This window comes from Giraffa tippelskirchi, chromosome 9 (genome assembly GCF_054371585.1).
Source record: "Giraffa tippelskirchi isolate mGirTip1 chromosome 9, T2T-mGirTip1v1.2.pri, whole genome shotgun sequence".
Lineage (NCBI taxonomy): Eukaryota > Metazoa > Chordata > Mammalia > Artiodactyla > Giraffidae > Giraffa > Giraffa tippelskirchi.
In genome coordinates this window covers 47,596,066-47,618,757 of record NC_137283.1, presented here as the reverse complement: position 1 = coordinate 47,618,757, position 22,692 = coordinate 47,596,066, and the positions used below count along the sequence as shown (strand labels likewise).

The 22,692-nt window shown below is 53.4% G+C and overlaps 1 protein-coding gene across 1 annotated transcript in view; it reads left to right on the top strand.

Moving 5' to 3' along the window:
* DOCK3 (dedicator of cytokinesis 3) overlaps nucleotides 1–22,692 on the top strand; it is a 276,490-nt gene that overhangs the window by 249,554 nt on the left and 4,244 nt on the right. The window contains exons 41-51 of the mRNA XM_081525200.1: nucleotides 3,829–3,970; nucleotides 4,941–5,107; nucleotides 5,260–5,346; nucleotides 5,820–5,999; nucleotides 6,747–6,830; nucleotides 6,931–7,047; nucleotides 9,280–9,401; nucleotides 10,629–10,767; nucleotides 11,291–11,438; nucleotides 17,455–17,573; nucleotides 18,734–18,821. Coding sequence (XP_081381326.1) covers nucleotides 3,829–3,970; nucleotides 4,941–5,107; nucleotides 5,260–5,346; nucleotides 5,820–5,999; nucleotides 6,747–6,830; nucleotides 6,931–7,047; nucleotides 9,280–9,401; nucleotides 10,629–10,767; nucleotides 11,291–11,438; nucleotides 17,455–17,573; nucleotides 18,734–18,821 — 1,393 coding nt within the window. The remainder of the gene's footprint in view (nucleotides 1–3,828; nucleotides 3,971–4,940; nucleotides 5,108–5,259; nucleotides 5,347–5,819; nucleotides 6,000–6,746; nucleotides 6,831–6,930; nucleotides 7,048–9,279; nucleotides 9,402–10,628; nucleotides 10,768–11,290; nucleotides 11,439–17,454; nucleotides 17,574–18,733; nucleotides 18,822–22,692) is intronic.

The window sequence follows — 22,692 nt, the reverse complement described above, 5'->3', positions numbered from 1 at the left end:
TTCTCTCTGCAGTTAAACTGCTTTGCAGCTACCTGGAATATATGAGGGTGGTTTTCTTACCAAATCAACCTTTCCTGCAGGAAATGACCAGGGTTTGAGAATATCCCATAGATAATGTTTAGAAACCTTCCACCTTGGGTTTCCAGGGCCTGGAATCCTCCGTTGTGACTATTCTCTGCCAGACAGGACATCAGTGCAGCCCTGACCTCAGCAGTAGGCTGCCCAGTCAGGGTGGAGAATCACTGAGTTGAGAGATCTCTGAGGATGGTCCCTTTTGCTCCTGGGGTTTGTGGAGCAAACCAAACATTTGGTTTGGTTGGGGAAGAAGGCCTTTCCAAGGCAGCCAGTTCTCTGGCCCATGGTGACTACAGCCATTTTGCTCCACCACTGCTGGAAAGGCCGGGCAGGGATATAAATTGAGTGGAAGGATTGCCCGAGCACAGACGTACTGACACCATTTGAACAGTTGTGATTTTTTTTTTTTGTCTTTATTTAGCACAATCCAGAGGCTCCAGGAGGAGTCAGCCTGGGCTTGTAGGCTGTAGCCCACAAGTAGCTGTTCGCAGATGACCTAAATGAAGCTGTGCTGATGGAAGGACCCAGAGGCTGCAGTTGAGACCTAAGACTAGCTCTGATTGTCCCCAGCTCCAATATCATACTAAGGTTCAGTGTCCACAAGTCTCAGGAAGCTGCTAGGAAAATTCGTAGGATTCCTTTGATGTTCTTGGGATCCTATCTTACTGGCTGCTGCTGCTGCTGCTAAGTCGCTTCAGTCGTGTCCGACTCTCTGTGACCCCAGAGACGGAAGCCCACCAGGCTCCCCTGTCCCTGGGATTCTCCAGGCAAGAACGCTGGAGTGGGTTGCCATTTCCTTCTCCAGTTACTGGAGAAATTGCTTCAGCCAGTGAGCAGTAATAAGCTTGGTATCTCATTGAAGGTCAACAGAGCTTAATGGCTTGTTTTAAAAAGAAGCCAGTGTGCTAAGCAACAGCGTCCAAGCTGACCATATTTTGGATATAAGGAAGGTCAACATGCACGTTTCCTGGGCAGTAATCATTCTAGGCTAAGAAGAAAAATGATTTCTGTAGGAACTAGTGATAGTGACAGGGACAGCAAGCACACCCTGCCTGACTGTGATCCCCAGAAGGCTCAGATTCTGTTCCACAGAAGGGTTGCTAGTAGCAGAACGTGCCTCAGTAGAGGCTCTCTGCAGGCTGCTGGACCTGCTTCACTCTCTAGGACCATCCAGCCCAGGCTTATCAGACGGGGCATGATTGTTGCCCCCATCTACATAGATCATACAACAGCAGTGGGGGTAGAGGTCAGAAGAAGAAGGAATAGTGCAAGAATACCTGGGTCGGGAAGATCCCCTGGAGAAGGGAATGGCTTCCCACTACAGTATTCTTGCCTGGAGAATTCCATGGACACAGGAGCCTGGTGGGCTACAGTCCGTGGGGTCGCAAAGAATCGGACACGACTGAGTGACTGACTCTTTCTTAGAACCAAAAGCATCTCTAGAAAGCCCTTTGGTAAGCTAATGATTCTAGCCTTGTAACTTACTTCTTTCTCATTTTATTTTTGCAAGTTATGCTTTATTGTCATTTTACTCTCCTTGTTTCGTCCCATGATTTGTACGTCATCAACTAGATTTTACTCCAAAACATCGTTGTTTTGTCTCTTACAAAATCAAGCACTGGTGTGCCCCATTTCTGTCCCCATCAAGCAGGAAGTCTCCACCATGGTTCCACCTGGCTCCTACCCCCCCATGCTCATGTCACAGGGAGCATCAGTGTCTCAGGGCTCTGAGAGCTTTCTGACAGGTAGGACCTGGCATAAAACCTGCATCTGAGCCAGTTACAGTCTAAATATTCAAACGTGGTTTCCAGGGTGCCAGTGATAGAGGAAGAATAACCAAGAAACATCACCCATCAGTCCATCCTCATCTCCACACCAAGAGCTATGTTGCAGGCATACGGGTCTGCTTGGCCTGGCTGCATGCTGTCCCCCCTCCCTCAGCTGCTCAGTTCATCTGCAGCAGATGGAATAAGGCCGGCAGAGGTAGCCGTTTGCCTTGTAAATGGCAAGGACAGAGGGGAAAGCAGTGGCAGCTAGATCCGTCCTACGTGGGGCTGCCGGGACTCTCGCCTGAGCAGACTGGAAACCAACAGCTAGCCTCAAGGTCAGTGCGCTGAGCCGTTCTGCTGGGTCCTCCCTGGAGCACTAGGCTGCTCTTTGACCTTCCCTGAACACAGAGGCCGTCTATTACTCCAGCTCTGTCAGCTTGAGTCCTCTGGACCATCTGCCCATGTTGCTTCACAAATGTGATTATCTGCTGATCTGCATGGAGACAGGAAAACATCCAGCCCTCCCGTCTTGGGGGAGTTTCTTTCTCTCTTCATTTTGCCCATGAACAGACACTGACGAGGATTGTACATTTTGCATGAAAAGGCCAGTTCTTCACAATTAACCTTCTTTGTCAGTTCTCCTTATCAAGCAAGGAGCTTGTAAATGTCTCTGTCTTCTGACTAGTGGTCTGTTCCACTGGGGAGGCCAGCCTGCTTCCCCTGACCTTGACTTCCCTTCCATTGTTGCCCTTGCATTCTGATCCATCTGGACATGTGGCCAAACCTTACCTGAGTTCTCCCATAGTAAGAGAAGAAGTGAAAAGTGGGCAAAAATCCTATTCCAGAAAGATTGAGGTTATAATGTAAAGCACAGGGACTCTGCTCAATGTTATGTGGCAGCCTGGATGGGAGGGAGTTTGGGGGAGAACGGATGCATGTATATGTATGGCTGGGTCTCTCCACTGTTCACCTGAAACTATCACAACATTGTTAATTGGCTATACTCCAATTCAAAATAAAAAACTTTTTAAAAAAAAGGCTGAGGTCACCCACAGCCTAGCCTGTGATGACCCCTCTACCAGGAAGCATAGGGCTGAGCCTGTGGAACCTCTCTCTTCCTCCCTCTGAAGACATGTCAATGCCTAACACCATTTGTCAGAGTGAATCTGGTGAGGCAGACAGAGGTCACCAGAGGGCTTCTGAGGAGCCCCCTCCAGACACTCACTCTGGACCAGCCGTGAGGCAGGCAGAGCAGTAGGGGTCAGGGTGCCTTCAGTCCACAGAGAGGAAAACTGAGACCTAACCCAAACCAAACATGATAATGTGAAGTGTGTAGTTGGAATGATGGTCTGCAGACACAGTTGCAGAGGAATTGCTGCTAGAGGAGTTGATGAATGCCCATGAGGCACTGGGCAGCGTTTAGACTGCTTCTCCCAGCTGACAGAAGTCATTCTACAAAAGTACACATCTTATCACCTTCCTTTTGTAAATTATCTGGTGGCTCGCATAGTGGTACTCATGGACACACACCAGCAGCCCCTTCAGTTGCTTCCCACCAGTGCTCCATATGCACCTTCCTTCTAGCTGTGCCTTTTCCTTTCTTGGTTTGTTGCCCTGGTTGTCACTGTGTGCACAGAGATTGACCCCTGCTTCTCTACTCCGCTGACCCAGGTGGACCTTCCAGGACTCTCTCCAGGCGTGGCTGTTTTCCACAATCCCACCCCCGTCCCCCGATTAGCATCCCTTCCCCTGTGAAAAGCCCTTCTCCCACCCAACAAGCTTCCTGCAGCTTCCACCCTGGCCGCCACACCACACCACACCACACCACTGCTGTCCCTCACCCTTCTTGACCGTGGTTTCCCTTAGGGCACCATAGAGGGCAGAGTGCTGTGCTCCAGGCCTGCCCCAGGGGCTCCCAGGTTAAGGAGCCGAGGGTGGGGCAGCTGCAGGCGAGGCATGGCATGTGCTCTCCCCTTTGTGGCAGAACAAAGAGTACGTATGCCGGGGCCATGACTACGAGAGGCTGGAGGCCTTCCAGCAGAGAATGCTCAGTGAGTTCCCACAGGCCGTCGCCATGCAGCACCCCAACCACCCTGACGACGCCATCCTGCAGTGCGACGCCCAGTGTATCTTTTGACCCATGGAGGGGAGGAGGGCTGGGACCGTGGGAGGGGAGGCCCACCCAGTTGGTTGCCCCTCTGTGACTCTGTTGGCCATACAAGCCAGGTTACCCCCCAAGTCTCAAAGCAGAGTGTGTCCACATCACTCACCAATCCTTAACAGGGCACTTGAGCCTCACAGAAGAGGCAGGGGCATGCCCGTAGCCCTGGGGGCCTGGGCATCAGCTAGCTCTTATCCCTCTGGTGGACTACTGCCAGCACCTAAGTCCCCATCCTGGCCGTGAAGGGTCTCCCGGCACCCAGCTGCAGACACTGTGGGTTCCTCCAGTGGCCACAGGGACACTGCACTCCCATGTGTGTCTGTCGGTATCTCAAGCCTTTGTCAGGACTGAGGCACAGGGGATGGGGCAGAGGGGCTGGGGGGGAGATGGGGAATTCCTGTGGTCTTGGGGGTACTTGGAAGTCTGAATGCAAACACTGGCCTGCCCCTCCTTCCCCGCACTCAGCTTCCATGACAGTTACTGTGGCTGTGGCAAGCTAGTCCCAGAGAGAGGAGGGCAGGCAGACGCCCATGTTCGCTCTCCACAAAGATCTCAAAGAGTGTCTTGTTAAAATGTTGTTTGGCGGTGAATACTGTGCAGTTTACCTGCAGTGGGCCGGCCTAGGCCCTTGCACCTTTTTCATTCCTACGGGGTCTCCTCCTGACCCCTTTTCCTTCCTTCTTAAAGGGGCACTGGGGAACCCCTGGCTGCTGACACCTCATCTTGGCTGAGGGCTTGGGGCCCTCACCACTGGAGCGGGGCAGGGCTGGATAGGGAGAGTCAGCCAAACCATGTTTGGTCCCATCTGCTCTTGAAATGCTGCTGCTGCCCCTTTGAAGGGCTCTGTTGCTCTCCTCTCCCTTGGCGGGGGTGACGGGTCAGCCACTCAGGTCCGTCTCTCTTGCACGTCTGGTTTCCCTTCACCTCCTGCCCAGACCTGCAGATCTATGCAGTGACGCCCATCCCAGAGTATGTGGACGTCCTGCAGATGGACAGGGTCCCGGACCGCGTCAAGAGCTTCTACCGTGTCAACAACGTCAGGAGGTTCCGGTACGACCGGCCTTTCCACAAAGGCCCCAAGGACAAGGAGAATGAATTCAAGGTGAGTGCATCTGGGGGAGCGGTGTCAGTGCTCGCAGCAAGGCTCGGGCCAGCCAGGCTTTCTCGAGACTTCATCAGTGACTCCCCTATGGGCAGAGGGGGGTGAGGGGAGAATCGCCTCGTGGCCTGAACCTGCCTGTACCCTCCCCGCAGAGCCTGTGGATCGAGCGCACTACGCTGACCCTGACCCACAGCTTGCCGGGCATCTCTCGGTGGTTCGAAGTGGAGAGGAGGGAGCTGGTGAGAAACGATTCAGGGGGGCTGGTTTCACAGTGTTTCCTCAGTTCCTTGCTTGGGGGGCCATTCTCTGAGGAAGAAGAGAGAAAGAGTGCTTTAGCCGCCTGCCTGCCTGGCCAGGGAGCCACAGGCAGTCCTGTGCTGGAGGCTTTGCTCACTTTCCTTCTCTCCTTTAATCTCCGCAACACCCCTAGGCAGCAAGCATTTTTGTTCCCCCAGTTTACAAATGCAGAAACTATTCCCTGAAGCTCAGGAAGCTGGAGACCTCTGTGTTCAGAACTGATGTTGTTTACTATTCACTGTACTTCCGAGTGCCTACAGATCAGAAGAGGAAATTAGAAAGGGCCCAGGGAGCTTCAGGTCTACAGGATCAAGAGTGGGGACTCAGTGGCATGGGTCACAGCCCCTTGCTGTCAGGCCTGTGAGGAGGGATTGTCGTTGGGCCTGGGCTGACACCACATGCTGTGTGCCCCCAGGTGGAGGTGAGCCCCCTGGAGAATGCCATCCAAGTGGTTGAGAACAAGAACCAGGAGCTGCGGGCCCTGATCAGCCAGTATCAGCACAAGCAGGTGCATGGCAATATCAACCTGCTGAGTATGTGCCTGAACGGCGTCATTGACGCTGCCGTCAACGGAGGCATTGCACGCTACCAGGAGGTAAGCTGGCCCAACCAGACCCAGCCTGGAATGCGGGTCTCTGTGCCTCTTCCTGAGTTTCCAGCCTCAGAAGGCAGCCTTCCCAGCATGCGCTCCCCAGCTGTGCCTCGCCTAACCAAGCATAGTCCTAAATAGTGTGTGTTAGTTGCTCAGTCGTGTCCGATTCTTTGCGATCCATGGAATATAACCTCCCAGGTGCCTCTGTCCATGGGATTTTCCAGGCAAGAATACTGGTGTGGGTAGCCACTCCCTCCTCCAGGAGCTCTTCCTGACCCAGGGGCTGAACCCTGGTCTCCTGCACTGCAGGTGGATTCTTTACCGTCTGAGCTGCCAGGGGTGAGGCTCTAGGCTCCCCGCTGTTCCCTGTCTCCAAGGCTGCAGCTCTCCTGTTCTCTGAACTCTGACAGAATGGGGAATCCATCTGATCATGGAAGGAGCCCTAGAGCCCAGCCCTTGACAAGGAGCAAGTTGTGGCCTGGCTGGGAGACTAACCCCCTCACCCTGGCCACCAGCCCTGCCTGCCCTGCCCAAGCCAGTTGGGACCAGCATTCAGGCTTAGATTACTTGGTGACCTTCAGTCCTCCTTAGACGTAAAAAGCACACATGTGATTTCAGGAGGTTCAGCAGGCCATGCTAGAGGCATGTTGGTGTGTGCACCTGTTAGGCAGCCCAGATGCCTTCCAGGTGGCACTTCAGACTGAGTGGTCGCCCTGGGAAGTCTTCCGGACTTGGCCTTTCCTTTCACAGGCCTTCTTTGATAAAGATTACATCACCAAGCACCCAGGAGATGCTGAGAAGATAACTCAGCTCAAGGAACTCATGCAGGAGCAGGTATGCCTTGCTGGAGCTGTGTGGAGGCGCCACAGGGTAGTTGCAGCACACATCATCTGCTCCCGAGCTAACAACATGGCCTTGTTTATCACCCTGATAGGTCCATGTCCTTGGAGTTGGGCTGGCAGTTCATGAGAAGTTTGTGCACCCAGAAATGCGCCCTCTGCATAAGAAGCTTATTGATCAGTTCCAGATGATGCGGGCCAGTCTCTACCATGTAAGCTGAGCCCTGTCCTGGCCTCGCTGCAGTCTAACCAGCGTCACTTCCTCCAGGCCTGGGACCTGTGCAGCAAGTCAGAAGAAAGGGGTGGGGAGGGGAGTGGGGAGAGGCGAGACTGAAGGAAGATCTGTTCCTGCCACAGAACAGCATGAGGCAGGGGTGGGTGGTCGAGCCAGGAGAAAGATGCCCAGAACCCCCTTATCCACTTTTCCCTTAAGGAGGATCCATATTCAGGACAGAGAACGTGTTTTTCAGTGCACTGTGCTGGTGAACAGAGGTTTTCACATGAGGAGGAAAAGAGCTCAAGTGTATGGCCCACATGCAGGAATCCCTTCAGGGATAATTTTCATCCCAGGAACCTTCAGAAGTAAGGCTTAGCCAGACCAGCCTTCTCTCATCTGTCTCCCTCTCTCTCCATCCCCTTCCCCTTTAACTCCCTGCCTCCCCTCCCTCCCTCTTCCTCCTGTCTGGTGACCCAGGCTTCCACCTGAGAAAGCCTGGGGTGGCAGTACTTTTGTACTGGCTTCTCTTCAAGGGCCCAGGCAGGTCTTGGGGCTGGCCCAGGCCCCAGAAGGTCTCCCTGACTCTGACCTGGCTCCTCGGTCTCCCTGGCAGGGTTTGACCCAAGGACTGATGCACACGAGCAGAAGCAAGGCCTGTATCCAAGACTGGTTTTCCTCCAGGGGTCTTACAGGGAACGCTAATTGGCTGAGAGTAGGGTTCAGGTGGTCTTTTATTTTCCCTTTGGCTGAGTTGGGCCTTGGTTGCGGCATACGGGATCTTTGTTGCAGTGCACCATATGGGCTCTTTCATTGCAGCACGTGGACTGTCTAGTTGTGGCATGCGGTCTCAGTAGTTGTGGCGCTCAAGCTCCGGAGCTCATAGGGCTCAGTAGATGCAGTGCACAGGCTTAGTTGCTCTGCAGCATTTGAGGTCTTAGTTCCCAAACCAGGGATAGAACTCATGTCCCCTGCACTGCAATGCAGTTTCTTAACCACGGACCATGAGTGACGTCCCTAAGTAGTCTTGAGCGCAAATCTCTGGTCTCTGTATGTAAACTTCCCCATCACAGCAGGTGACTCAGGCAAGCTAGAGCCTGGCCACTGGGGGAGTGGGAGCTCCCTAGCATGCAGGCTGTCAGATCACTGCAGGAAAAAACACAGAATGCTCACTCACATATCTCAGGGTCTCCAGGGCACACATGGAAGTGTCCTGTCCAGCTGCAAAAGCACATTTCAACCTTCTACATGCTTTGGAAGAAGCAGGTGGAAAACTTCCTGCTCTTTCAGACCAAGCTCAGAAACATCCCCAGTGGACGTAGGGACCACAGATTGTGAAGGGCTTCTGGAAACTCGAGCAGTTGTGCTTTGTTTCCTCAGAGTTGCAAATAGTGACACAAATCAATGTACTGTCCCCCAGGAGGATTTGGGACAAAACGTTTCTGCCAAGATGTCTACATACTTAATTTAATTATGCTAAAATAGAAGTGTGCTGTTTTCCAGCTATCTGCATCAGGATTTTGTGTCCTGACACCCCATAGACTGTCACAGACAACTTAACCAAGGTCACTAAGAGTGAGGCCATTTAGAAGTCCAGTAAAACTCCAGACCTTATGTCAGAGGTGCCCACTGCCTGACAGGTGATCACCAGCTCTTCCTCTCCTGTTGCCCAGCTCTTCTTCCACTTTTTCTACAGTGAGAAAGCCTGTTAATATACTTTATGAACTCAGACCATCTCCACAGCCTGCTCCATATGTGCTCTCAGGGGTCCACCTAGGCCTCATGGCTTCTGGTCTAGGCTGTGTTGTGGTTAGGAGGGTACTTTAGTCGTGTCGGAGTCACTGCCCAAAAGAAGCCAGTAGTTTAGGTTCAGCCAATACTATATGATTCTTTTTTTTTTCTTTTACATTCCTGCTACCAGCCTGCCTCTTCTGTTTTATCCCGTAATTACTTGGGGAAAAAAAAAAAAGTGAAGTGAAAGTGTTAGTCACTCAGTCATGTCTGACTCTTTGTGACCCCATTGACTGTAGCCCACGAGGATCCTTTGTCCTTCGGATTCTCCAGGCGAGAATACTGGAGTGGGTTGCCATTCCCATCTCCGGGGGATCTTCCCAACCCAGGGATCACACCTAGGTTTCCTGCATTGCAGGCAGATTCTTTAACGTCTGAGCTACCAATTACTCATTTATTCCCAATTATTTATTATGAAGGGGCACTCATGTCTCAACAGGAGTTTCCGGGTTTGGACAAGCTAAGTCCTGCATGTTCGGGCACCAGCACCCCACGGGGAAATGTCCTAGCATCCCATAGCCCCATGAGCCCAGAGAACATCAAGATGACCCATCGGCACAGGTATGGCCTTAGGGCTGAGGAGGGTCCCTTCCACAAAGGTAAGTCCGGATGTCAGAGATCAGAGCAAGGGTGTCCAGAACACTGCTTGTGTGCACTCACGTGCCCCCTCACCCACACGCACGGAAAACACACAGCTCCTGCCACAGGATCTGCACTCTGCATCTGGTCATCCAGGGTGACAGAGGAGTGTACAGGCATCGGGGTGAGTCCTGACGGGTGAGTAGAAGTTTGCTGGGTAGAAAAAAACTGGTGTTAGGAAGATGACGGAGCAAGATACAGGCAAAGTCACGAATATGTGCAGATGCCTCAGGATCCTCATGCAGGCCAGTGTGGTCAGCACTGCAGGTAGAGCCAGTAGCTGGAGTGCAGGATTCCAGGGCCTGGAAGGGGGCCAGGATTTCTCTGGATGGGCCCTGTTCACTCAGGCCTTGGGACCTGATCCCAGGGGAACGAGGATCCCCAGTTGGGTTTCAGGAAGAACAGCATGGTGGTGAAGGCCTCAAGGTGTGCTTGCTTTGCACTCAGCAGACCTGTTACTGGGGCTTCGCGGGCAGGGGGCTCCAGGTTGCCAGGGCACAAAGGCCAGGCAAGCGAAAAACCTGGAGAGGGGCCCTCACTGGGGTTTCTTTTCCACTGTGACCAGCAAGTCAGCACAGGGTGGGCACTCAGCAAATGAGAAGGAGCAAATGAATGGGGGGAGCTGCTTAGAATTGACAGAAAAGAACTGCTGGCAAGCCTGTGGCCGCAGCCGTGGAAGGAGGCCGGCAGATGGTTCACAGGCAGCTGCTATGACAGCTTCCCCAGGTCAGGAAGACACCCTGAGCTGGGAGCAGATCCCAGTGCAGGATGGGTACCGGATTAAGTACACAGCCCATAGCTAGGAAGACCTGGGGTCCTTTACCGGATTCAGTGGGTCTCCTTCATTCCTCCTGAGACACTGCTGATGTCATCAGACTGAGTGGCCACAAACCATTTAACTCTAGGTCAAGGCTCTGCCTGGCTACTGTTGGCCCTCCCAGACCAGGGGCCCCCGAGCAGCAGGGTGGGGTTCAGGACGGCTCCAGGCCTCAGACGGGTATGAACGTTGGCTGTGGAACCTTCCCAACCAGAGAGGCTGAGGCTTGGGGATGACTGTTGTACACACACCCATGACTCTTGCCCCCACCACCTAGCGAAGCATCTCAGCTCCAGCCCTGACTTCTGGCCGTCTCCCACTCTTGTCCGCAGCCCCATGAACTTGATGGGTACCAGTCGCCATTCATCGTCCTCCCTCTCCTCACATGCATCTAGCGAAGCTGGAAACACCGTGATGCTGGGTGACAGCTCCATGGGCGAGGCTCCCGAAGACCTGTACCACCACATGCAGGTACCAGAGCGGTCCAGGAAGAACGAGCCAGGGCACCGTACCTGGAGGACTCAGCTCTCTGCTGGCTGGTCTGGTCTGAGGACTGGTGTTGCTGCCTAGTTCTCCAGTTTCTGAATTCAGAATACCCAGAGCTAGCAGAATGGCCTTCCCTCCACACCTCCCCATGTTGCACTTCCCAGGCCTTATTTCCCAAGAAGGAAATCTGCCTTCAGTCCTGGCTGCTCTTAGAGAACCCATGGGAAAGCTCCTCTGCCAAACTGCCCTCCTGCCTGGCATTCCTGATGGCTCAGTCCAGTCTGCTCCATGGGTACCATCGCTAGAGTCTACCCAGCAGCCCTGTTCCATCAGGGTTATAGCTGACCCTTAGTGCTGGCCTTCAGCATGGCCTTCATCAAGGCAAGGGTACAGCATCAGACACTGGATCTGGGCACCTGGTGGCATGAAGAAGCCAAGTCTGGGCCATTCCTATCATCCTGGCCATTCCGTTTGGACCTCTATCCTGCTAATTTTTCTCCCTTTGCAGCTCGCGTATCCCAACCCCAGGTACCAGGGCTCAGTCACCAACGTCTCTGTTCTGTCCTCGTCCCAGGCAAGCCCTTCTTCCTCCAGCCTGAGTTCCACTCACTCAGCACCATCCCAGATGATTACCTCTGCCCCTTCCAGTGCCCGAGGTAAGGATGGCAGGGCGCTGCTCGCAGAAGGGAGAGGAGAGAGCCTCATGGGCGCCCCTTGTCCTCCTCTCATCTGTGGCTATGTCTTTGAAAGAGGCCCTGTGACTTAGCGAGTGCTCACCTATGCTTTTAGCATCAGGGACTCGAGGGCTCCTACCTCCAGATCTTTTTCTCTGGCTTCAGACCATGCTCGGGGCAGTGGTTGCAGCTGTGCTGCACCGAGGTAGCCAGCCATCACATCTCCACTTCAGTAAGAGGACACACAGCCCAGGAGAAGGCTCAGCTCTTTCTCACTGAAGTGTTTGTGAGAATAAAGCACAAAGTTAAGGCAAAAGTGAGTTTTGTCTTAAGTAATCAAACATGATGAAAAAGTATGAAAACTAAATGTGAAGACTAAAATTAAGCCTGGAAAACATTATTCTAAATGGTAGCAGCAACCAAAAAAAACTTTGTTCAGCTGGGAAAGGCTTAATCAGGAGAGATGGCTCTGTAAAAGGCTACTTGTTATTATTGCTTGATTTCTTATTCAATGGAATAAATACTGTTCTCTGAGAGGCAGCAGCTTTTTCTGACTCGAGTTCCTGCAGTCAGGTTTGGTTCTCTGTCCTTTCAGATAGAGATACTTGCAGAGGAATGGAAATTAGCTGTGGTGACTAAGACCTGGTGCCCCCAGGGCGGCCTGTGTAGCACAGCAGCAATAGGCAGCTACCGGCTGTTGCTTCCAGGCCTCAGACAGATGGAGTCTGTTCTTCTCATTATTATGAAGACAGGGAAATAACACAGATGTATGACATAGATGATCATTAGGAAAAAAAAAAAACAAAAAAACCTCTTCTTTCAAAGCACACAAATCTGAATGAAAAGAAGTTGCTTAGTCGTGTCCGACTCTTTGCAGCCCCATGGACTGTAGCCCACCAGTCTCCTCTGTCCATGGAATTCTCCAGGCAAGAATACTGGAGTGGATTGCTATTCCCTTCTCCAGGGGATCTTCCTGACCCAGGGATAAAACCTGGATCTCCTGCATGGCAGGCAGATTCTTTACCATCTGAGTCATCCATGACCCACAGTAGGAGTGATGGAGAGAGAGATGCAGTGGTCAGTGGAGCCATTGGGAAAAGCCTCAACAGACAGCAGAAGGGGGGTTGAGGTCACAACAAGAGCAGTTAGACTTTCCCCAACACTGGCCCAGCCCCTCATTTCCTGTGGAAGAAAACAGGTCTGATGGGGGACTTAAATCCATCCCATCAGTTCGTGGCCAAGTAGAATTTGGAGCTTTGAGTCTTTATACTCGCAAGCCCCCAGTCTGATGCCCATTCCACTTTGGTGATTGCCTTCCCAACGTGGACTAAGGTGCTGAAAAAGGGGAGCCAGCATCTGGGAGTAGGTATTTCTAGAGTGAAAGATGAGAAATGACCCACCAAATGGTACACATGGAAGATGTGTCAGTATGTGAGGGCTGCAGACATAGAGAAGGAACGGTGATTTGTATTGGTAAAGAAGGAACATTGAAAGGTGCTTTGAGGAATGAAATGGAAGGAAACCCTGAGAAGTAGGCTGTGAATGCTCTAGTGCAGGTTAGCATTTGCAGTGTCTAGTGAGAGCTCCTGGACAAAGCTCCAGAAACCGATTTTGTGATCTAATCTATTGTGTAGGTTCTTTCCTAACCTGAACACTGTCTCAGATATACTCAGCCACATCTAAGTCTTCATCTGGGTATTGTTGCTGAAGTCAGATCTCTGACCCATGATTGTTGATAAAAAACAAAACAAAAAACAAGACAAAACAGAGGCAGTGAGGGGTGAGCATTGTACCTCACTTCCACTCAGTGCTCAGACACTTCCTCTAGGCAGTGCCTGGTACTCGGTGCCCTGAAGAGGACACAGATGCCATCAAGGACCTCACAGGCTGGCTGGTACCACCTTTTTCCTTCTAGCTAACTGTTTACTGGTATATTCACTCATCAAGCTTTTATGAGTGCTCAGTGAGAAGTGGGCATTGCTCTTGCACCATCAGAGTTGAATAGAGAGAATTTATGTTCTCCCTGTTTGGAAGTAATCCCTCTTTATTTCAAATGACTTGGTTATCAATTGTTGTTGTTCAGTCGCTAAGTCGTGTCTGACTCTTTGTGACCCTGTGGACTGCAGCACACCAGGCTTCCCTGTCCTGTAAAACCGCCCACCAAACCTTAGTGGCTTGAGACAATTTATTATCATCTCACATGGTTCTGTGGGTTGACAGGGCTTCCTGAGCAAGTTCTCAGCTGCAGTCCCTCATGAGCTTGCTGTCAGATGTCACTGGGGGCTGGAGTCATCTCAAGACTCAACTAAACTGGACATCCAAGACAGCTCTCTCACGTGGCTGGCAGTCACTAGTGCCCGTCTGCCAGGAGTTCAGCTGAGGCTGTCAACCTGAGTCCTTACGTATGACCTCTCTGTCGCTTGAGCTTCTCACAGCATGTAGCTGACTTTGCCCAGAGCAAGCATTCCAAGACACCCAGGCAAAAGCTGCAAGGCTTCTTACTCCCCAGCCTTGGAAATCCCAGAACATCCTTTTTGCGACATTCGGTCAGTTAATCCCGTCACTAAGGCCAACCCAAATAGGGTGAAGAATAAGACTGCCCCTTGTGATGCGAGGATGACGTGTGTGTGTGAGGGAGGGAAGGCATCGATCATCACCGTCTCTGGAGATAAGCTGTCGTGATTGCCAAACTCCAGAATGTCATATAATGAAAGGCTGATACAAAAGTAAACCAAATGGTTAACTAGGTGGTGGTTGGTGGTTTAGTCACCAAGTCGTGTCTGACTCTTGTGACCCCATGGACTGTAGCCTGCCAGGCTCCTCTGTCCATGGGATTCTCCAGGCAAGAATACTGGAGTGGGTTGCCATTTCCTTCTCCAAGGTAAACTAGAACTGGGCCCAAAGCAGGGTACTGTGATAAGAGCAGAGGCTATTAAGAAAGAGCGGGCAGTCACTTCTAGGCTACAGCATCCATTCAGTCTATGTGCAGGCCCATTCAGAGAAAACCATGGGTCCACCAAGTGTCAGGCCCACATGCAAGAGAAGATAAAGACCAGACCCAGTGTCATAGAGGAAGACTGAATTTGTTATTGTTTAGTCGCATGGATTGTAGCCCACCTGGCTCCTTTGTCCATGGGATTTTCCAGGCAAGAATACTGGAGTGGGTTGCCATTTCCTTCTCCAGGGGATTTTCCCGACCAAGGATTGAACCCATGTCTCCTGCATTGGCAGGTGGGTTCTTTACCACCGAGCCACGTGGGAGGCCCAAAATGTGGTAGATGCAGTAGTAGGTGCACTGAGGGCACAGAAGAAATGGGATGGCCCACGCTGGGGTTTGTGTCTAATGTTACAGATGAGGGGAGGGCTTTCATGGAGAAAGTGTTCCAAAGAGTCCTTTCCACTGGAGTCACTTTCCCTACTCCCAGGAGTGGTCTTGACACCAATAGCTTCCTTGCTGTGCCTGTTGATGTTCTACAGTGGTTCTTGTTGCTTTGGAAACCTTCAAGGTGAATGGCCTGCAGGGCACAGTCTTGTGAGTCGGCAGCGCCCCCTGGTGGTCAAAAGGCTGAGCGAGGCTAGGAGATTTTGATTGAACCTTGAATATACTCTCAGGACTTCCCTGGTGGCTAAGACAGTAAAGTGTCTGCCTACAATGTGGGAGACCCTGGTTTGATCCCTGGATCAGGAAGATCCTCTGGAGAAGGAAATGGCATCCCAATCCAGTACTCTTGCCTGGAAAATCCCATGGACGGAGGAACCTGGTAGGCTACAGTCCATGGGGTCGCAAAGTCGGACACGACTGAGTGACTAAACTTTCTTTCTTTTCTTTGAATATCCTCAGTCGTGCTGGGGACTCAGCCTCCCTGGGGTTCACCAGACTACAACTGAAATAGTTCAGAAGTCCTGTGACTCAGAAGCCCTTGCGGTATTTAAATGTTTTCACGAAAAGTAGCCACCACTCTCACCTACTGTGGTTTTGGCCACCTAGGGGAAATAGCAGTGGGAAGGAAGCTAGAACTGGAAAATGTAGTGTTTGCACAGAGCACCTGACGTGGGTATAAACCCTCAGCACAGTCCCTGCGGCCTGCTGGGTGCTGTCCCTCCATCCTCGCCCCACAGCACGTATCAGGATGTTGAGTGCTCAGATCCAGGGTCTGCCTGGTGAGCCAGACTGTGAGCTTTGTCATGTCAGGGACCAGGGCCAAGCTGAGCAAGGCAGCATACCATGTTCCAGCCACATGCCTGGTACAGGATGGGTATGTGACATGAGTTGGTGTAAAGGGGCTGCCTCTCTCTGCACGCTACGTGCAGGCAACCCTGTCCAGGGCTATGGCCAACAAGACCCAGGGAGCCTTCAGAGTTTCTTGCTGGGAAGGCACTGTGAAAATCAGTGGGATTAGAAACACTTTTCCTTTTTTCTTTACACAGCCATCTTTTTGAGATTGCCTCAGAGCACAAGTTCTGAAGGAAAATATTGATAGGGGAGAAAAATCACCAAATAGTAGAAATTCAGGCCTAGTTGTTTGTTTGTTTTTTTTTTAAAGAGCATAGTTTACTCATTCCCTTATCAATGAAGGGTAGTTTTTAAAAACAGGCCTTAAAGCCAGTTCTGAGGCTCTACAAACAGTAACACTCAGACCAGCTATGGAAGAACTTTACACTAATAATAGCTGCATTATTGGTTTTTAGTATGCTGACTTCTTCAGCATACTTAAGCCTCATCTCTGGGACTAAAATGAGTATTTTAGAGGCATTTCTCAAGAACTCTTGGCCACCTTTTTAGTTGTGCCCTGACAGTGCCTAGAGGGCACCCCCACAGGAAGGCCCACACAGAGCCTGCAGAGCTGCAGGTTCACCTCTCAGATGAGGTTCACTAAGAGACCACCACACAGAGGGAGTTCACCCACTTGAACCAGCCAGAGGCTGCCAGGCTGCCAGTGGACAAGTCGACAGCACTGGGATCCAGGTTACCCTCCAGTGAGGGATCTGGAAGACCCCACTAGTTCGACATGGACATGCCGCTGTCTGGTACAATGAGTGATGCACATTTGGAGGGCCTTCTAAATTATGTATTCCCAAGGGAAGCCTGCAAGTTTTTTCTCACCTCTTCTGTGGAAGGTCCCCTTGAGGACCGCCGGTTGACAGGTTCCTGGGCGTGTAACCATGGCCTGCACCAATGGGGACTAAGCCACACCACATCTGGCTTCTATAACAGCCCCTCGGTTCTGAGGGGGTCTCATAAGCGAAGAGCATGAACCAAGTCAACTCGGGAGCCTGGGTTAAAGTCCCACAAGTCCCAGAGTAGCTCCATGACTCCCAAGTTCACTGGAGGGCAAGTCTCAGAGTGAGGAACCCTGGAGAGCCCCCTGTGTGCAGGGCCCTGGGCCCCGAGCCACTCGGGCTGAATCTGCAGTAAGATGGCCAGGAAGGCAGAAGCCAGGCACAGGAGGCCTGGAATCTGGGGAAAGGTGGTAGGGGCCAGCTGAGACAGGGCCAGTGGTGTCTGGAGAAGGTAAGTGTGTGGAAACCGTGTCCAGTAAGAACTGTGCCTCTCTGTTACCTGAGTGTGTTTGTTTCTGTGTGATGGCTCCATTGCAAGCTGGCCTGGGCCCACGCCTGGGCCCCGAGAGAGCCCAGCACCCAGGCCACCCCCATCTCCCCTGAGTGCTAGAGACGCAGGGCTCCCAGGGCCCCAACTCCAACCCCCAGCTCTCCTCACGATCTGCCCCCAAGCAGGGACAGGGGGCCACGTCAGCGAGTCCACATCGCCCCAGTCTGCAATGTGCCTGCCTCAGCTGGGATGCCCAGTGCAGCTCCTTCCTCCACTACCACCTAACCACCAGGCTCCACTTCATTCCTCCTGTGCTTGCCGAGCTCATCCTCACCCCAACTGCAAAGGGACCCCAACCCTGGGTCACTGGCTCCCCGGGATGCATGCCCTCTGGGCCCTCCATCTGTGGCGTGTCATCTGTGCGTGATTGTTCTCACTTGGTTACAGGCTCTCCCTCTCTGCCAGATAAGTACCGCCACGCCCGGGAAATGATGCTGCTGCTGCCCACGCACCGGGACCGCCCAAGCAGCGCCATGTATCCAGCAGCCATCCTGGAGAACGGACAGGTAACGGAGCCAGCCTGCTGACTGCCCTTTGCTGCAACTGTGCTGGCCTGAGCTCCCCTCATGCATTCGATAGGCTTTCTGCATTGTCGATGCCTCCCTCATGCTGCCGTGAAGACCCTCCTGGATGGGAGTGGCAGTGAATGTGGGGACCAGCATCTGTACTCAGTCCAGACGGAGTACAGCTGTGGGCAGAATGGCGGCGGGATTGGACCCACCACTGTCTGTGTGCCTATCTGTCCTTCTGGCCAGCCTCCTGAACTCCTCATCTAAAAAACAACCTGGCAGAGAAAACTGGTTCTTTTCTGTCCAGAGAATGCAATGGTGGATATGGGTCTAATTCCTCCATGTGTGCATGAAGGACATCCCCACAGGGGGAAGCTCTGCCTCTTCCATCCATCAATCCGTCCATCTGTCTATCCATCCGTCCACCCAAAGCCCCTCTTTTCCCGCTGGGACCCTCCCCACACAATTTGCAGAGCTCTGCAGATGTCCCGTATGGGGCCTTGAACAAGAAGCTGCAGCGACTAGCTCCTTCCCCCGTCCAGTCTGCCCTGTTCTTCTCTCAGGGACCATGAGAGTCACCTCCAGTGACAGTTACCCAGTCCCGGAGTGCCAGGACCTTCTCAGTTCCCTGTGCCTGGGCAACCCTGCCAGGTGGAAGGAACAGGTCTGCCTGGCAGCTACCCACGGAACAGCGGGTCATGTCTGTGACCTCAGGCCTGAGTGCTGCCCTTCCCCTCACACAGGCCTGTGCGCGTGGGGCGTCTCCAGGAGGCCAAGCCTGCCAGAGCTCAGGGGTGCGAGGGGTCCCTGTATCCTTCCTGCCGTGGGTCTCCTGGCAGGACAGAAGGAGGCAGTTAGACTCCCCCAGGTGCTTGTGTCCTTGTTGGCCACGTGCAGGACAGCCTGGAGCCCAGCCAGACCCGGGGGTGGCAGGGGAGCCCCAGACATCACACAGTTGCACAGGGCAGGACTCAGAGACAGACAGCCTGGACGGTTTTCCAACCAGCCTGACATTCTCAGCACATCTCAAGCATGAGCTGTCCCACTGCTTTGATTTTCCCTGTCAGGTCCTGGAATGCCCTGGCTCCTGGGGCCCATGACGCCCCCAAGATGTAACCGGTTGTTGTCACCTTTTGATATTTTTCTCCTTCCCTCAGCTGCCAAACTTCCAGCGGGCCCTGTTCCAGCAAGTGGTTGGAGCCTGCAAACCCTGCAGCGATCCCAATCTGTCTGTGGCCGAAAAAGGTACGATTCCCCTTCCCAGGTGGCCTCCTCTCCTATCTGTCCCCATTCTGAGTGTCTGACTCTTGTCCCTGAGCACCAGCTGACCAAGGCTGAGCCATACTTTTAATACCCAGGCCAGTCTGTCTTTCCAGAGTCCTGACCAGTTCCTGTGTTCATTATTTAACCCATGTTTGGCTTGATGCTGAGGTCTAGATTCTGTTTGTTTGTATCTCTGGTTCCCCAGGGCCCACCCTCTGAGATGCCCCAGCTGCCACCTGCCCTGAGCTCACCTTCATGGAAACTCAGCACCCACTCCCCAGGGCTCCTCCCCACCAGCCCCAGAATTCAGCAGACCCTGTGGCTTTGGTCCCTCTCCACTCAGGCCCAAGGGGACCTCTCCTTGTTGCTCAGAACAGGCCTGTGGCCAAGCACATCCCCAAGAATAAAGAGAAGGACAGGTCATGGCAAAGTGAACTTCTTAGAGAAGCATCCTCCAGGACTGCAGTCCTCCTGTAGCCACCCAGGCCCGCAACAGCTGAGCATCCCTTTTGCACATTGCAAGTACATAAGCTATACCATGAGACCAGACAATACTTTAGAACAGAGGCTGGTTACAGAGAGTGGAGTTCCACTCTATGTTCTGCTCCAGCCAACTGATGGAAGAACCAGACTTGGGCCTGTATAACCCTAGCCCAAAGTCCCAGACATGGAGATCTTAACTCCTTTTAACACAGGACGGTGCCCGCATGGGGCCTATGCCCAGCCCACCTGCCACACACAACCAGGCCAAGCATATCAGCCCCTCTCCCTGCAGGTTCCCCTCCCCTCTCCTCCACCTGGTAAGTTTAGGGCACTCTTAGTCCCTAGCAGTACAACCTGCTGGCCCATCAGGACGTGTCCCTCCAAAGCCGTTGTCATGTGGTCATCACACCTCCTCACCACGTGCTGTCTGCCATCTGATGCCCCACTGTCACTGCTCCTCCCTTGCTCAGCGTGGAGGGCGCGCCTCCCCGTCCTGTTTGAGACCACACCCGGGCTCCATGACCTCAGTGCCTGGGAGGCCTCAGCGCCGGGCGCTCGACCACAGCGGGCGTGGAGATAAGATTTTGGCTGAAGACACCTTCCTAGCCTCAGAGTTGCACATCCCCAAAACACGTGGCTTTCCTGGACCCCTGCACTTGTGCCCCCAAACCAAGCGCTCTTGTGGCCTTGAGGGTCGGGAACCACAGCGGCTTCCCTTTGCCTGAGTTGTGGAGCAATCGCAGATCTAGCCGAAAGCGGAGATAGGCTGAGCTCAAGTGGGTGCTGGCAGCCAGAGCAGGACCTGACACCCACCAGACCCAGAAGAGCTTCGGGCTTCAGACCAAGCTGCAGCAAGAAGCCGGATACGCCCACCCACCATGTATGGGGAGGAAAGAGGGTTGTCTCAGAGCCAAGGCTGAGCCCAGAGCAAGCCCACTTGAGCTACAAGGCCAGAGCTTAGTATGCAGTGAGCTAGACATTTGCCTTGGGGGACCCAGAGCCAGAGTCATAACTCCCCTGGTCTCTGCTGGCTCCTTCAGAGCAGGAGCTGTACGCACTTGTCACCATTCTTTCATCGTCAGGATCTTGAGTCCCACGAGGACTCCCATTTCTTACCTTCACGGATCTCTCTTTCCCAGGCAGTGACTCCCAGACCAGGCCAGCCGACCCTCGAGGCTGCTGTGCACAGGAGACCTCAGACTGGTGGTGGTCCACAGCAGAGAGAAAAAAGGCCAGGACACAGTGGGCATCACCCCTCTTCTCCTAGGATAGGTGTTGCATCTGAGATTCTCCACTAGCCCGTATGCACTGGTGTGTGTGCATGCGTACTCATTCACATCCGACTCTTTGCAACCCCATGAACTGTTGCCTGCCAGGCTCCTCTGTCCATGGGATGTTACAAGCAAGAATACTGGAGTGGTTTGCATTTCCTTCTCCAGGGGATCTTCCCGACCCAGGGATCGAACCCCGCATCTCTTTCATCTCCTGCATTGGCAGGCAGGTTCTTTACCACTGAGCCACCCAGGAACCCCTGGTGCTGTATGGCAGAGGTTCACTGGCCTCACTGGTCAGCAGGAGGCTGAGGGCAAGCTGGATGATTTCTGGTTGACATGGAGTGGCTCTGGCAGGTGCCCTTTGTAAACCACTGCAGCCTTGCCAGCTTCCTTCCCTTCTAGCATTCCTGCCTGCTGTTTCCTTTGGGTTCTTGTGGATGAATTTGTGCAGTCCCACTGTTCTTCTAGGGCCAGGATGTACACATGAGAACTTGGGCTGTCAGAGCCCCTTTGGGGAAGCTGCCCAGACCTGCCTCCAAGCTTCTTACTCCTTGAGGTGTGATGGCTTTTCGTGGAGATGGAACTTTTCCTTTTCAGGAGAGGGTGCCTCAGTGCTGAGGACCAGGAAGCTCCTGCCACATCTTGGGGAGAGCCTGTACGAGAGTAGGCCTGTCCTGGTCTCAGGGTGGTTCAGGCTCTCTGGGGAACGCTTTCCGGTGGAATCCATCTGGCACTCACCAGAGTCAGAATGAATGCCCGTCCACCCAGTGACTGCCACCCCTCCCTTCCGCCCCTGCCACTGTCAGCCAGTCCATGAGACTGAGCCACACTCCTGAGACGTGAGGCTGTGAGGCAGTTGAGTTCTAGCCTCACATTCTTCACCAGCGAGGAGGACCAGGGTGGACATCTCCCACCACTTCATCCTTGGACCACGTGGGGCCCAGCCTCTCTTGGCCACATCCTCCTCAAAGGCCAGGCTTCTTCCTTCCCAGAGCCTCTCGAGTGCCCTTTAGGCCCTGGCATTGCATTCCCCACTCAGGACCTGGAGTGGGAAAATCCCAGTCCCCAGCCTCTTCAACACCCCCTTTAGCTATGACTGCCTCAAAACAAAGCCAGTGGGTCAGCCGCTTGTCTCTCGATACTGAGAGCTCCATCAGAGAAAGGGCATAGTTCTCATCAGTGGTGATGGTTCTTGAGCAGTCGGCCAATGGCATTCACATATCTGCTGCTGCTCCTCAGACCCCGCGGTCCAGCCATTCCTCTTCTCCCCTCCCCTCCTACAAAGTTCTTTACCTCAGCTGTCGCTGAAGGGCCACAGTTCCAGCCCTGGACTCCTTCCCATCCACAGATGGACATCCTGTGTTACTCTTTGTCCAGGGCCCACTCTATCCATGACATCCATGGCATGTGGGTGCCAGGAACTGGGCCTCTCTATGCCCCAAAGCACCCAGGGGCTCTACCGCCCTCCCTCCTCTCAGGAAGCAGAGGTCCCTGCTGGACCCAGCCTGACCCCTGGCTTCATACTCTTTCCCGCAGCAGGCACCGAATGAACACCAGTCCTGCCCAGAAAACTGCCGAGCATCCCAGGCCCAGCCAGTGGGCTCAGAAGCAGCAAGGGTGGGCAGAGCTTGTAGTTTACCACAGGCTCTTTGAGGGCCCAGGCCATGCATCAGCTATAGACACAGGCGTCTTCTGCTGCCCACCCATCCTGCTCCCTGCTTCCCCATGGGGCCGGGCCCTGGGAGAGCCCTGACTCTTGACTTTGGTCAAAAGCTGCAGGGGTGCGTGGGCACACCTGTTCTCACACATGTTCACTCACCTGCACTCTCCCTCTCTCTTCTATCAGTCTTACCAGCCTGTTCACTCTCCTCACCTTTTCTGTTCTCTTTTCTCCTCCTGGCAAGGCCGGGAGGCTGCTTCCTTGCTCCTCCTTCCTCTCGGCTTGCCTCCTCCCAAGTACTGTTCAGACAGCAGTTGACTCTGTAGCCATCCTCTTCAGGGGGTCTGCCCCGGCCACTCTCCCCGTGGGCCACTACTGTGTCTTGCTTGGCCAGTGTTTTCTGTCTCAGAAGCTGGCATGCCATGCCCATGTGTAT